This window comes from Hippocampus bargibanti, linkage group LG17 (genome assembly GCF_051943395.1).
Source record: "Hippocampus bargibanti isolate YZ-2025 linkage group LG17, ASM5194339v1, whole genome shotgun sequence".
Classification (NCBI taxonomy): Eukaryota; Metazoa; Chordata; class Actinopteri; order Syngnathiformes; family Syngnathidae; genus Hippocampus; species Hippocampus bargibanti.
The window spans coordinates 17,069,095-17,085,895 of NC_142750.1; the positions used below are offsets into that span (position 1 = coordinate 17,069,095).

Here is a 16,801-nt window from a genome sequence, read left to right on the forward strand (position 1 = left end):
GAGTGTTCTCACTGCTGAAGTCCAGGGCTCATGGACAGTCCTGGAACTTACTCACACAGGAAAAGTACCCCAACATGAGGAAATGTGCTACCTCCTTGACTGCATTATTCAGCTCCACTTATTTATGTGAGTCAGCCTTTTCCTACATGAAGATCATTAAGTCCAAATACCGTTCCACTATGAATGATTAACATTTGGAAATGTGCTTGAGGCTGGCTGTCAGCAGCTACTGTACGGACTATGCATCCCTGGCTGATTCAATTCAGTGCAAGTCATCAAAGTAAACTCAGGTAATTACAAAAAAAATGTTAATAGTTATTTATTATGTTATGTATATGTAGTTATTATGTGTGTTGTGCAATATTGGCTTATTCAGTTATGCAAGGTACATCAACATACATTGTACATACAAAGAATCCTTAAAACATTTGAAAATAATTATGTTCTGCATTTTTGTCGTGGGTAGATCATTTTGACTTGGTAGTCTTTATAAGTAGCTCGTATGCTGAAAAAGTCTGAGCAATCCTGCATTAGAGGCTTTGGAGAGAAAGTCAGAGAAGCCAGACTGAGATGGTTTGGACATGTCCAGAGGAGAGAGCGACTATATCGGAAGAAGGATGCTGAGCCTTGAACTGCCAGGCAGGAGACCGTGTGGAAGACCAAAGAGGACATTTGTGGATGTTGTCAAAGATGACATGAAGGTAGCTGGTGTGAGAGAAAAGGATGCGCAAAACCGGGTTACATGGAGGACACTGATTTGTTGTGGCGAGGACCAGAAAAGCCAAAAGGAAAAGAAGAATCACACAGCTTTGCGGGTGCTGCTTTGTGAAATATGAGTCAATATTTCAATCTTTTCATATTACAGTAAAGTCTCGTTATATCGATATCATTTATATTGATAATACTGCTTATTACGACACTATTTTCATTTTCCCGTGCACATTTCTAGTCTTTTAATGTATAATTAGTTCCGTATAGTACGATTCGTGGTTTTTACGATAATCCGGTTACTATGGTGCTCTTTTTCATCTCCGCCGGCCATTTTGCTATATTTATATCGATACAAAAGATACTTAAAGTGAATCGATATTTGCTTCGGGGTTTCGCCGTGTGCAGGGGAGCTAGCAGTAACTTCGCCTCTGGACCGGCAAATTGAATTTCATTCCGATCGTTTTCCTGGATTTTTACCAAACACGAGGAACGGAAAACCATCCATGTTAACGGTGAGTACTATCACAAAGTTATTAAAAAAATGCATTCTGATATTTTGTTGAAAAGTGGCCGCGCGTGTGTGCGTGTGCGCACGCAAGCGAGCGTTTGTATGTGTGCGCGCGCGTGCGTGTGGCTCTTGCTAAAAAACATTTCTAAATATTTTACTTTTATGGCTCTCTTAGTCAAAAAGGTTCCCGACCCCTGGGTTAGAGTGTTCACAGCGTGCTTGTTGGAGCCGGATCTCTGAAGTGAACGAAGAGAGCTGACGTGGAAATGGCAGATGACTTTTTTTGGAATTTGGACTCGTTTCAACTTTATTTATAGCTCAAAGGCAGAGTGTAGATGGTTTATTATTTGTGTACGGTTTATTTCTTTAATTACAATACCATAGCACATTTATTATACATAGACCTAGGAACGGCTTATTCTCATTTTAATGGTTTCCTATGGGAAATTAATGTTTGGAATATACACTTCTCGCCTTACACACACTTTCTGGGAACCAATTAAGTTAGTATCACTGCATTTTGTCTACACTAAACTAAGAGATGCAAGTTAGCAACTGAATGCAGTGGTCAGCTCACCCCACCCAAGATTGTGGCCCGGAGTTCTTGATACTGACAGAGAACGTCAACAGACATAAAATAGTGAGGAGTGGATAGGACATGACTACAAACAAAAAAATCATCTTTACAAGATCAATTTTATGGCGGACACAGAAAAGTGTTATATTATATTCTCATCATATTTTGTCTGTAATGATGACACAACGGATCAACAGCAAACTTCATACTAATGTACCCTTGAGTAACAAGTAAATTACCTGAACTTTTCGTCATCCTTGTAAGCACCTCCTACTCTGCCCGGCCGCTCCAGAAATGGGACAGACAGTGTTCGATGGAGAAAAGCTTGGAGAACAAGACGGCTTTCCGCTTTAATCTCAAGCAGAGAGATGGAGGTCACAGAGGAAGAGCGATTCATCGACATAGCTAATATAAAGTAAGAAAAAAGTGGATTACAAAATGTTTATTATTATATATTATTTCTGTGTTACTTTAATCACATGTAGGGGGCAGAAGGTAAGCACAAGATTTTGTGGAGAAAGTACAGATGCTCCCCAATTTACGAACGAGTTACATTCAGAGTGGTCGTTCGTTAGGTGAATTTGTTCGTAAATTGCTTCAGTGATATTTATTGCTATATTTTGTATGGAATGTATGTTTAAGGCTTATATAAGTATGTTTCAGGCATATATAAGTATGATTAAGGCTTGTTTGTATAAGTAGAGTAGGCAGTGTACAGGTAACATTCGACTTACGACCAGTGCGACTTACGACCGAAATTGTGGAAGAACCAGTCCTCTAATGCAGCGAGTGTTACCCATGCCTTGGTGTTCGACATCCATATAACAGGGAGAGAGCCTTTTGTCACGTTCTTCATGGCTCGAGCGTTAGCTGGCTGGTAAACAAGCAGCAGCTTCAGCATGAAGCTCCCGTCATCATTCACTCCAAGCATTAAGGGTAACCGGTCTTTAGCCGCTTTATATCCGGGCATCGTCTTCACCTCACGGCTAATGTAGGTCTTCCATGGCATTTTCTTCCAAAAAAGACCCGCTTCATCATCATTGAAGACTTGCTCACCCGAATAGCCACCCTTCTCGATGATCTCCTTCAAAATTTGAGGGAATCGCTCACCTTTTTGTCCGCTTTTTGTCTCCGGACACGGTCACATGGTGGAGATTAGCCCTATTCTTGAAACGGGAAAACCACCCGTGGCTGGCAGAAAACGTTTCTTCGACAGCGCTTCCCCCAGCTTTTGCCTTGACATCCTCAAAGATTTATTTTGCCTTCTCCTGAATGAGCATAAGGCTCAGAGAAATATGCTGCTGCCGCTGATCCCCGAACCAAATGGTGAGAAGTTTCTACATCTCTTCTGAGACTTTCCCTCTTTTCTTGCTCATGATCGTCGATTGCATCAGCACTGCACCTTTCACGTGTTCCCTTATGTGATCTCTGTTCATAAATGCTCCTGATGGTCGAACGATTCATGTTGGATGCATGTACAACACGCACAATTTTATCTCCCGCATCAAGCTTCTTTATTATTGCCATTTTTGTTTCAAATGAAAAGGTTTTCCTCTTTTTTACACTGCCACTCTCACTACAAGCCTTTCACTTTTCACACACCATATTGATACTGTGTTTAAGAATAAAAACATGTCAAGCACGCTGGAGATAAGTTTATACACTCGATGAACTGGGAAGAGGAACCCGGATGTGGGGTGGATGCTGGGCGAGCGCTCACAACGCCTCACGTCATTATTAGCGGTGGAAAGAAGTATTACGCGAAAAAAGGCACGCAATACAAAATCTAACTTTTAGCATTTTTGAAATTGAACATTTTTTCGACATCCTTGCAAAAACATTCATATGTACCGTTGTTCGTAACGCAAATGATCTTAAATCGGGGAGCATTTGTACGCCTTTGGATTTAAACAGAATATGGTGTGACTGTTTATTTATTTATAATTTATATTTATTTATAAGTGCCGCAAATATTTTTTTCCCAGAAAAATATAATGGAAAACATTGGGGGACTGAAACAGATTAATTGGTGTTTGAACATATATCATGACTATGACTTTGACACAGGCTATGGAGTGAATTTAGTAACAAGACTGGTTACTGAAGTAATTTTTCTCTCATACCAAGGTACCACTGTAATAACTTTGTACGCAATTAACCTAGGTCAGATTTCCCACCAGGTAAGGAACATCCATGCAGACATTTTGCGCTGCTGTAGAGCCTCTTGACGTCAAACATTTTCTATCCAGTTTAACCTCACACGCATGTCGGAGCCGAGCCCAGCTGTCTTTGGACAGGAGGTGGGATACTGTCATGGTTCTGTTTGAGGTCAACAGGTGACTCTGTAGTGTTCCCGCTGTCGTTGCACACCGGTTGGTCGTTGCCATTAATGACAGTTTAAAAGGACTCCTAGCATGACCAGTGTTGGTTCATTGTTTGTTGATCCTGTCATGTTTGTTGGTCTTTGTCATGTTTGTTTTTCAGTCATGTTTTTTGTTTGTTACTTTTGAGTTTTTTTTTCTTATGACTGTCGTTTTAGATTGACATCTCACTCTTTATACAATTTGTCAAATATACATTGCTCCTCCCTTCTGCCTACTTTTTGGGGGCCACCACCACCTTGCAAATGTGACAGATACACCATTATCTGGTAGCCAGTGAGTACATTAAGAATAGATATTCTTTACGGCATGAGATATTGTCCTCCTTTGAATTACATTTTTATGTGGTGGTGTGTGGCATGAGATTTTTCAGTAAAAGGTGATATGTCTTGTTAAATGTTGAGGAACATTTCTTGGGAGTTCCCAAATGCATCACCCAATTCGTTCGTTCTCTTCTATTTGGCTGATATCTGTATGACGTACGAGTCTCTGTCTTGTTTGTGAGTGTTTTTTTATCTCGGCTCTAAAATGCATCTCTCAATACCGCATATATATCGTACATTATACTGTTTAATCAAAAGCCAATATGTTGAATTCCGACCATTGCGCGATTGAAAACATTGACGTCACTATACCCGCCCCTTACTGTGAACATTTGTACACTTTTCAGAACTATCGCTTTGTCTCCTTATCATTCAATCCAGTGACTTATATAAAATGTAAACGACAATTTAAAAATTTAAATGGTGGTGTCGGTCGAACGCGTTATTGCGAGAAAAGTTCTCGTAAGGAACCGATGAGACGGCCGAATGTAAAACGTTTACCAACGCTCAAATCGTACAATGACTAAACGATTTTAAATTCCTCATAACGCAGTATAGAACTACCATTTATTCAGAATGGAAATACAACCTCTCACCGTACATGGCGTACATTTACTATGCAAGCTACCTGGGTGATACTCCATAGTCGATACAGATTTGACTAAATGTCTCTTTATCTGTTAGAGTGATGGGCAGAAGATCATGCCTGGGAAATGTGAGTATTCGTACCTGCGTGAAGTTGCTTCCTCGAATCGTGAGAGAGATCTGAGCGGTCTCCACTTCCAGTGCTTACAGTTTTGAAAGTAAAGTACGCAGGACTGAGATGGGGCGGGGCCTGAAGTGAAACGTCCCACAACTTGGCCCAAAGACTTCCATGCCACTCTATCGATGTAGTTGTCCCGGTATGGCACTGGATGTCCCCCTTTGCTTTCTTGATATTTCGTGAGCAAGCTCGGTGGGGACAGGGGTCACCAACTTTTTTGATAGAAAGAGTTCTTTCTTGGCTTCGGGTTATTAGGGTAGGCTACCAGTTTCAGAGTACGAACTTTTGAAATAAAATTGCTGGAACAAACTTTATGTTATACAGTGATTCTTATTTTGCTTTTGAATTTTCCCTTCAGGGGTCGCCACATCGAATCAGTGTCCTCCATCTAACCCGGTTTTGTGCTTCCTCTTCTCTCACACCAGCTACCTTCATGTCCAATTTGAAAACATCAATAAACCTCCTCTTGGGTCTTCCTTTTGATCTCCTGCCTGGCAGTTACGGCTCAGCGTCCTTCTTCCGATATATGCATTCTCTCTCCGCTGGACAACCATCTAAATAAACCACAGATGTCAAAGTCAAGGCCCGCGGGCCAAATTCGGCCCACCAAATCATTTTTTTCGGCCCGCGAAAGAAAATCAAACTTGTTAAATTCCACGATGATTGCTAAAATCTGAGCCAAAATTTCATATTTTTGGATGTCAACCACAATAAAAGTCATTATTCTTGACTTCAGATTTGAAAACGAGTTATTCATTAATTTGCTAAGTGCTCTATATGTAATATTTGAAGGGATTTAAACATTCTAATGGGTTCCCCAAATTCATAACGGCCCTTGAGAGGAAACCATAACTACAATGTGGCCCGCGGCAAAAAAATGACTTTGACACCCCTGATCTAAACCATCTCAGTCTGACCTCTCTGACTTTTTCTCTGCAACCTCTAATATGAATGTATATAAACAATGAAAGCATTTTGTCTTTTATTTACGTCTAATTTACACTTTAATTGCACATTATTTTAACACACTCCACAGAGTGGCGAGTACAAAAGTCTCCAGATTTATGATTTTTGAAACTTAACATGTAGGCATATTGGATTGGATCTACATTTATTAGACTCACAGTGGAGACATTTACATTTCACAGCAGCAAAGCTATGAAAGGAAGAGGAAAGGAAAGAAAGAATAAGAAAAACAAAATACAGGAGCTGCTGCAAAGGCAGCCACGCTCGCGGCGCCATCTTGAAGTCAAAAGCACAAAACAAACTAAATAACAAATAATATCACAACAGAAAGACACAGAGAGTCAGTCAATCCTAAGCACTTTCTGTACCCACTGTTACATGAAGCAGTTCTACATGAAAGAGGAGAGGATCCTTTTCACCAGTGCATCAGGGACGTCATGGTGGAATGTGCACGTCTACTACATGCTATCTCATGTAAATCCGCTTCAATTCCATGCTGCGGCACTTCCACATATGCATCGGCGCTCTGTGCTGACCCTCCTTTCTTCTCATCGCGGGCTCCTTAAGCCTTGCATCCATCCAGCCGCAGACTGTCCAACAACACCGGCCTTTCCGCTGACCAAAGCGGGGCTGTGAAGATGCTGCCCATTTGATCGAGAATAGACAGAATAGAAGTACAGTGAGACCTTGGCTTACGAACTTAATTGGTTCCCAGACAGAGTGTCTAAGGCGAAAAGTGTGTATCCCCCCAAAAAAAATTCCCATAGGAAACCATTAAAATGAGAATAATCCGTTCCCAGGTATCCATAAAATATAATTTTCAAATAAATAAGCCTTAAAACTATACACAATATACCTTATTCTATGTATAATAAATGTGGTATTGTATTGTAATGAAAGAAATACACTGCACTGTATAATAGTGACTTTATTTACATTTGTGATGGCTCTTAATTGACACCTGTTGCTTTCTGACTTGTAAGGTCTTACCAAACTGAGGCATCACATTATCATTCATCAGGTTGATAATTCTCATAGCCACAGTCTTTTCTGGACGGTACTGTTCAATAAAAGCCTGCACGTCATTCCACTTAGCAAATCAAATCCTGTGTGTTGAGGACCTCATTATGGTCAGCAACAAGCTCCTCGATGTCATCTGCATCCACTTCGCGTCCCATTTCTGTCCAATGGAAACAATATTGTCCAAAACAACAGAGTCATGAGGATCAATTCCTTCAAAGTCCCTCTCAATTCTTCCATGCTGCTTTCAAGGATCGAAGCCAAGCCTTTTATATCAGCCGAACACAATGATACAAATTGAAATGGACTTAGCATATTCGCTATGCGGCTAAATCAGACAAACGCACACCTCATTCGTGTTTCTCAATGATCTCCTTCTTCTCCTCGACTGTAATTTTGTTTTGTGTCTTCTTCAGCTGAACACGAGCCTGTGGTGTCTTTTTCGGTCCCAAAAAAGCAAAAGTATCTGTAAAAAAACTCCTTGGAGGCGATCGACGTCTCTCTCTCTCTCTCTCTCTCTCTCTCTCTCTCTCTCTCTCTCTCTCTCTCTCTCTCTCTCTCTCTCTCTCTCTTTCTCTCGCTCGCTCTGGATCGACGTGTGCACTCAGAGAAAGGGGGTGTGGAAAGGCAGGCCGGCTGGGGCGCTGTTCGGTCATGTGCTTGCTTTGGTGTTCTTCCGCGGAAGATAACAGCCGTGGTAGTAGTGCGTAATCCACGGTTCTGTCACATCCTCATCTGCTCCAGGAGCGTGCCCCTCCCCTCCTGTCTCATCTTCCTCTGTGCTTAGAGCGGGCCCCTCCCCTCCCTACCCTCCAGAGTCACTCACCTGTTTCTCATTCCGTTAATTGTGCCTTCTGGCTATAAAAGCCACCCATACCGTTCGGTCCGTGCCTGTGTAATTCCTGATGTCCCCCGTCACCCAGCCGCACGCAGGTCTGTCTCATTTGCTCACCTCCATTGCATCATTTCTGTTTTGCCTTTTGTGTCTCAGTAAAGACTCTTACTGAATCCCGGTCTCCATCGTGTATTTCGGATCCGACACTTACTACTTCCCCTCGTCCCTCGAGTACAGTCACCACTCGTCGAGCGGACGTGACATAATACACCGGCCAACTATGGATCTCGCCGGTGGAGACAAATTCATATCCGCCTTAACCCATCAGGCAGATCGTTCGAGCCAGCTGGCGCAAGCTATCGAGGAGAACCGCCTCATCGCGTCCTCGCTGGCTCAACGCCTACAGGAGGTCGAGACACGCCTCGCTACCCTGATGGCCCCTTTCTCCCCCCCCCCCCCTGTGAGTAGTCGCAAGCTCTCCCTGCCACACCCCTCATGCTACGAAGGCAAACTCGGGCGCTGGGCTCAATTCCTGATGCAGTGCTCTCTGGTTTTTGAACAACAACCCTCCGCCTTCATTAGCGATGAGGCTAAAGTGGCTTTCATCACTAGCCTGGTCACGGGCTAGGCCGAGTCATGGGTGTTGGCCGTCCGGGAGTCCCAGCCCGAACTTTCCAGTTCCTACCCGGACTTTGTGGCCGAGTTTCGCTAAGTGTTTCACCACCCGGTCACAGAGTGTGAGGCTGAGGGACTCCTTCATGACTGTGTGCAAGGAACATGTTCGGCCGCTGAGGACTCCATCGACTTTTGCATCCAGGCTACAACGATCGGGCGCTGAGAGGAGTGTTTTGTCGCGGATTGAGCGCCGCTCTCAAAGATGAGTTGACCACCTGCGATGCTGGCACCACCCTCAGCGAGATGATCGATGTAGTCATCTCCCTGGACCATCACCTCCGGGAGCGGCAGCGGGAGCAAGGTACCCAGCGATCCAGCGAACCCGGAAACGAGCAGTGGACGACCACACCCGACGGCGACAAGCAGGCGCGACTCCAGGAGGAGTTTCCCGAGCCGCTGCAGGTGGGGAGCGGGGGCGATCGAGCCAACCGCGGGGGTCGCTACACTCAAGGGCCCCCGCCTAAGACCTCCAGCATCCGTAAGTCCCCGGCCAAACGGCGACCACGGCGGCAGTCGGGGGCGTCGAGGACGGCGCCCGTGACGCGATTGGAGCCGGACGGCGAATTATTCGGCCCGTCCAACTCCCAGATGACACAGGCGCTAGTGGATTCGGGGGCAGACGGGTGCTTCATCGATCCCCAACTGGCAGAACCATTGGGCTGCGACGTAGAGAATCTCAAGACTCCCAAAGAGATTCTTGACCTCGACGGTCGACTGCTAGCTAAGGTTATCCGCATCACCGCACCGCTTAAACTCAGGTTATCGGGTAACCATGTTGAACACCGTCAATTCCTCAGTATGCCCTCCCGCAACGTGCCACTCGTGCTGGGCCTCCCTTGGCTCAGCACCCATGACCCTTCCATCTCTTGGGAGGGTCCCACCATACAGGGTTGGAGCCCCTACTGCTATGCCAACTGCCTGTCCCCCTCATGGACACGGCCTTCGCGCCTCTCCAATCGGCTACTATATTCACAAAACTGGATTTGCATAGCGCATACCACCTGGTTCGCATCAGAGAGGGGGACGAGTGGATGACCGCGTTCAAAATGCCTTTTGGGCATTTTGAATACCTGGTGATGCCGTTCGGACTCACCAACGCTCCTGCCGTATTCCAAAACCTTATCAACGATGTGCTCAGGGACTTTCTCAACGTTTTTGTATTCGTGTATTTAGACGACATCCTAATGTTTTCTAAATCCACAGAAGAACACCGGCAGCATGTCCGATGGGTCCTGGTGCGGCTCCTGCAAAACCGGCTCTACGTGAAGGCAGAGAAGTGCGAGTTCCACGTCCGCTCTCTGTCTTTTCTGGGGTTCGTCGTGGAGCAGGGGCAACTCTGGGCCGATGCCGCCAAAACCAAAGCGGTGGTGGAATGGCCAATCCCGAAGACGCGCAAAGAAATTCAGCGATTTTTGGGGTTTGCCAACTCCTACCGCCGCTTTATCCGCGGTTATAGTCAGAAGGCATTCCCCCTTACTAATTTCACATCCACCAAGGTCCCCTTCAGGTGGACACCCGAAGCAGCGGGGGCGTTTGACCATCTCCGCCACGCCTTCTCCAACCCTCCAGTCTTATGTCACTCCGACCTGGACCTCGCATTCGCGGTCGAGGTCGACGCATCGGAGTCCGGGGTCGGGGAGGTCCTATCCCAGCGCTCCCCGGTAGACCAGAAGCTCCACCCATGCGCCTTCTTCTCCCGCCGGCTCAGCGGAAGTCAACTATGACGTGGGCAACCGGGAACTGCTGGCGGTCAACCTGGCGCTGCAGGAATGGAGACACTGGCTTGAGGGGGCCAAACACCCCTTCACTGTTTACACCAGGGGTGCTCACAATTTTTCAGCATACGAGCTACTTATAAAAACTACCAAGTCAAACTACCAACGACAAAAATGCAAAACATAATTATTTTCAAATGTTTAAAGGATTCTTTGTATGTACAATGTATGTTGATGTACCTTGCATAACTGAATAAGCCAATATTGCATAACACACATAATAACTACATATACATAACATAATAAATAACTATTAACATTTTTTGTAATTACCTGAGTTTACTCTGATGACTTGCACTGAATTGAATCAGCCAGGTATGCATAGTCCGGACAGTAGCTGCTGACAGCCAACCTCAAGCACATTTCCAAATGTTCATCATTCATGGTGGAACGGTATTTGGACTTAATGATCTTCATGTAGGAAAAGGCTGACTCACACAAATAAGTGGAGCCGAATAATGCAGTCAAGGAGGTAGCACATTTCCTCATGTTGGGGTACAGTTACAGAACTGTCCATGAGCCCTGGACTTCAGCAGTGAGAACACTCACAATCTCTGATGTATTTCCACATTTGCTGGGTTAAATCCTCAGCCGTGGCTTCACAGCGCAGTGTAACTGTATGTCTTGACAGCTGCAGAGCTTTGATTGAAGATAATACCTCTGCCTTATTTTTAAAGTCTCTGAACAAGGAGTCAGCTGCTTTAACGAATGTTTCTTTTACCATCTCTCCGTCTTGGAAGGACTTATTGTTTTTAACGATGGCGTGACTCACCCAGAACGATGCTTCGGTGGCGGCTTTCGCTTTTGAAGTATGTTGAGTGAAAAATGACTGCTGTCCGGACAACTGGGATTTTAGTTCGTCCACCGTTCTTTCTCAGCTGGCTTTTCGGCGGGAAGTCAATGTCGTATTTTCCATGAACAGTCCGAAAATGGCGCTCCACAAAGTAATATGTTTTGCCCCCTTACTTGGTCCCGCTTTCTCACTCATTTTGATAAGTGGTAATTCGCTGACTAGCTTGTACATTTTGCTGCGTTTAGCGCCGTTGTTTACGCATGCACAGCGACGGTAAAAGCGAAGGTAAAAATTTAGTTGTCATCTGAATGGTTGCCCTATATGTCAATCAAGTGACGGGACGTTTGATAGGCTGACAAATGTTTTTTTTTACTGTCACGCTGCGATCGACCAGTACTACCTCCGCGATGGACCAGTAGATCGCGATCGACGTAATGTGCACCCCTGGTATACACGGACCACAAGAACCTGGCCGCCATTCGGTCCGCGAAGAGACTCAACTCGCGGCAGGCCCGATGGTCACTGTTTAACTTCACTCTCACCTGCTGCCCAGGGTCGCAGAACACCAAGCCTGACGCCCTATCTTGCATCCACGAGCCGACAGAAAGGGAGGAGGTCGTCACCAACATCCTGCTGGCGCAACACATCGTGGGCGCCTTGCGGTGGGAGGTTGAGAGGAGAGTTCAGGAGGCCCAGGGGGGTAACCCCATCCCCATGGGATGCCCGGCGGATCGTCTGTTCATCCCCCCCACTCTACGCACTGAAGTGCTACTCTGGAGACACACTTCCAGGGTAGCCTGTCACCCGAGGGTCAACAGGACGATCCAGCTCATCGCCCAACGGTTCTGGTGGCCAGAGTACGGAAAAGACGTCACGGAATTTGTGAAGGCATGCCTCGCCTGTGCTCGTGGGAAGGTCTCCCACCAACCCCCGGCGGGAATTCTCCAGCCGCTACCTATTCCCTCCTGACCCTGGTCCCATATCTCCGTTGACTTTATTACAGGCCTCCCCCTTTCCCGTGGCAAGACGGTCGTCCTCACCATGGTGTACCGCTTCCCGAAGTCGGCCCACTTCATTCCGTTAACCAGGTTGCCGTCCACTATTGAGACGGCTCAACTCCTGGTTAACCACGTCGTCCGTCTCCACGGGATTCCGGCGAACATCGTGTCGGACCGGGGACCAAAGTTCGTGTCCAAGGTTTGGAAACGTTTCTGTCGGTACCTAGGGGCGTCGGCGAGCCTGTCGTCTGGCTACCATCCCCGACCAACGGCCAGACGGAAAGAACCAGGACCTGGAGGCGGCTCTCCGGTGTGTGTGCCTTCACGCGTCATGGGCCCTCCACTTGCCATGGGTGGAGTACGCCCACAACACCCTGGTCTCCACAGCCACAGGACGGTCTCCTTTCATGTCCGCCTGTGGTTAACAGCCGCCTCTGTTCCCCACCCAGCAGGGCCAGGTCCATCGAACACCACCTGAAACGGGCCCATAGAGTGTGGAAGGAGACCAGAGCCAGAGCGCATGGCATCCCGGAACCAACATATTACGGACCGCCGTCACCGCCAGGCTTCCACTTACCAGGTCGAGCAGGAGGTATGGCTGTCCACGAGGGACCTCCGGATGGGACCTCGGCCAAACTGGGTCCATGGTTCGCTGGTCCCTTTCCCATCGAGGCCATCCTCAGCCCGGTCTCGGTGAGGCTCCGGCTGCCACCCTCGATGAGGATCCACCCGGTCTTCCACGTCTCCCTCCTCAAGCCTGTGGAGACCAGCCCCCTGGCTCCAACCCCCCCTCACCCCGGATGGTGGACGGCGGTCCCGTCTACAACGTGCGGGAGATAGTGGACTCCAGGCGCATGGGCAGGGGACTGCAGTACCTGGTCGATTGGGAGGGCTTCGGTCCCGAACAATGCCAGTGGGTTCCCCGTTCCTGGATCCTCAACCCATCTCTCACTCTCGCATTCCATTTGGCTCACCCATCCAAACCGGGTGGGCCGCCAGGAGGCGTCCATTGAGGGGGGGGGGCACTGACACATCCTCGTCTGCTCCAAGAGCGTGCCTCTCCCCTCCTGTCTCATCCTCCTCTGTGCCTGGAGCGGGCCCCACCCCTCCCTACTCTCCAGACTCACTCACCTGTTTCTCATTCCGTTAATTGTGCCATCTGGCTATAAAAGCCACCCATACCGTTCGGTCTGTGCCGGTGTATTTCCTGATGTCCCCCGTCACAAAGCCGCACGCAGGTCTGTCTCTCTCTCTCTCTCTCTCTCTCTCTCTCTCTCTCTCTCTCTCTCTCTCTCTCTCTCTATATATATATATATATATATATATATATATATATATATATATATATATATATACCCTCAAGCTTCCTGGCCTCTGGTAGAGGACCCGAGCTGAAATGGGGACAGACACCACCCATGGTGGGTGAGACGAGGATTTTTTTTATTTTATATATATATATATATATATATATATATATATATATATATATATATATATATATATATATATATATATATATATATATATATATATATATATATATATATATATATATATATACATACAGTGAGACCTCAACTTACGAACTTATTTGGTTCCCAGACAGAGTGTGTAAGGCGAAAAGTGTATATCTCCCAAAAAAAATCCCATAGGAAATAAATGGGAATAATCCGTTCCCGGGTTTCCATAAAATATACCTGTCAACTAAATAAGCCTTAAAACTACACACGACCTACCTTATCCTATGTATAATAAATGTGCTATTGTATTGTAATGAAAGAAATACACTGCACTGTATAATAGTGACTTTATTTACATTTGTGATGGCTCTTAATTGACACCTGTTGCTTTCTGACTTGTAAGGTCTTACGAAACTGAGGCATCACATTATCATTCATTATGATGATGATTCTTATAGCCTTTTCTGAATGGAACTGTTCAGTACAAGCCTGCACATCAACTGTTGAATGGCCTGCTTCTGCTTGTCCTCTTGAAGGCAAATCAAATTCTCTGTGTTGATGACCTCATTATGGTCAGCAACAAGCTCCTCGTTGTCATCTGCATTCACTTCGAGTCCCGTAGGTGCTGGCAGAGATTTTATGACAACAAAAGGCGCGAGTCTGATGATTCCACGGACGCGGAATAAAACGCGGCAAAAGAAGGCGGGCGGAGCGAATAAAATGGCACACTCGCGTCTAACAATCACCTCGTGCAAAGCAAACTTTTGGAGCACAGGACATAGCGATGAACTTTCATGTCACAATCATGTCTGGTGAGGTGACAGTGACTCGTTGAAATGAAATTGAAGTGTCGCGAGCGGCAGCCACGCCCGAGCTGTCAACTCGCACATGACAATTTAGCGTGACTATTGACACGCTGTTCCGGTGTGTTTGAAAACACTAGCTCTGATTGGCTTACCATGACTCTACCTACCCTTTAGCCAATCACAATCACTTCTATCGCATCTGGACAGGGGGGGCGTTCAAGTGTAGCAACACAAAAACGTTGGCAAGTGTTTGTCACCGCTCATTCAGTTAGACCAGACATGGGCAAACTACGGCCCGCGGGCCACATACGGCCCGTTAGGCTTTTTAATCCGGCCCGCCGAACTTGCCCAAATTATAGTAAAAACAGTGTCTGAAACTCATGACAAAAAGTTAGCGGACAACAGGGCAGATAACTGTAAAGTTGCCTGCCCAATTTTTCACAACTTGAAGCACAATGAGACAACAAATCACATTAAAAAACATTGCCACAAAGTATAAAGTTTTTTTTTAAATCAAGAATGTACCTACTACAAATGCTACCGTGCTTAATTTACGGTAAATGTGCATGGCTGTAGATTTTGCTGCAGTAGTCAATTGTCATTGTGGTGCACAATGCAACGTTTGCATTGCTTCCTACGAGCCACTAAGCCCCTTTCATAAGTCTTACGTACACTTTACAGTCACGGTTTAATGTAAATTTACGTTTTGTAGCGTCACATATGTTGTTAGCTTCTTTTGAATCTTTCTTCTGGGCTGAGGTTCTGTGCATCTATTTTGGAAAATGACATGCAATTGCACGACTTTATAACGCTTGCGAAAGTCCGGATGAGAGAAGCAGGCTTCTGATTGGCTGCCGTGCCGAGTATGCAAATTTCAACTGCAGGTAGCCTATGTCTGTGTGCTCGGCGACGGTACACGTGTATTGTTTGCGCGTGAAGGCGAGGGCGTCAGTGGAGAGTTTGTTGAGCGCGCGGTCAGGACAAACCATCTATGATTTGGCGGAATTTAACACAAGTAGGTATTATTGAGCTTGAATATTTTGTTGTGTAATAATATGTTTTGAATGTTGAAAGTGATTCCATTTTTCAATAAATATTGATTTCTTTAACTTTGCTCCTTCAATGAAAACGTATTAAAAACAGACGCAATCTTAATAAATCACAGTGCATATGTTATTTTAATCTATTTCCATTTCCTCCTCCAAGTATCTGCGAAGTAGTATATAAACGCCATATTCCTTGAGACAAATTTATTAACTAATCAGGGATATTTTTCACATTCGAAAGACAGTTAATAAATTGGGTTGTCGTGTTCTTACTGTGCTATGAGGTTTGTACACACTACATTTAAAGGACAACCGGCACCATTTTTTTTGTTTCCCACTGACATCAGAAAAACGTTTTATAGCATCTAAAATACCCAAATCAGACAGGCTGATATTTTTAGTTAAATGAAAAACACCAATAAAAATGACTTCAAAATTGATTAAATTTTTCAATAAATGTTGATTTCTTTAACTTTGCACCTTCGATTGAAACGTATTAAAAACAGACTCAATCTGGATAAATCACAGTGCCTATGTTATTTTAATCTACAGTAAAGTCTCGTTATATCGATATCGGTTATATCGATAGTACTGCTTATTACGATACTATTTCTATGAACGCAAGGAGAAAATTTACATGCCGCAGGATCGGATATATCGATAGTCCGGTTATATCTATATTTTTTCCGACTCCCGAGAATATCGATATAACGACACTTTACTGTATTTACATTTCCTCTTCCCAGTATCTCCGGAATAGTATGTAAATGCCATCTCTTGCATATTCCTTGAGACAAATCTATTAACTGAAAAGGGCTATTTTTCACATTTGAAAGACGTTAATAAATTGGGTTGTAGTGTTCTTACTGTGCTATGAGGTTTGTACACACTACATTTAAAGGACAACCGGCACCATTTTTTTTGTTTCCCACTGACATCAGAAAAACGTTTTATAGCATCTAAAATACCCAAATCAGGCAGGCTGATATTTTTAGTTAAATGAAAAACACCAATAAAAATGACTTCAAAATGAATCCGGAAATGGCCAGTTTCAGAAGGTCCCACCCCCTTGTTCGTGACGTCACGCCAAGACGTCTTGCCTTGCTCGAGAATCAAAACAATGGCTTCAGATTCGGAGAAGATGCTTTCTCTTTACTCATCCAA

At 45.3% G+C, this 16,801-nt stretch overlaps 1 protein-coding gene across 3 annotated transcripts in view; it reads right to left on the reverse strand.

The window, feature by feature from the left end:
* bcl2l12 (BCL2 like 12) overlaps positions 1-5,311 on the reverse strand; it is a 36,171-nt gene extending 30,860 nt beyond the window's left edge. For all 3 annotated transcript variants that reach the window (XM_089019602.1, XM_089019603.1, XM_089019601.1), the window contains exons 1-2: positions 5,230-5,311; positions 2,036-2,201 (exon numbers count right to left, since the gene is read on the reverse strand). In XM_089019602.1, the coding sequence (XP_088875728.1) occupies positions 2,036-2,199 (164 nt within the window). In that variant the 5' untranslated portion in view covers positions 2,200-2,201; positions 5,230-5,311. The remainder of the gene's footprint in view (positions 1-2,035; positions 2,202-5,229) is intronic.
* Between the last annotated feature and the right edge of the window lie 11,490 nt (positions 5,312-16,801).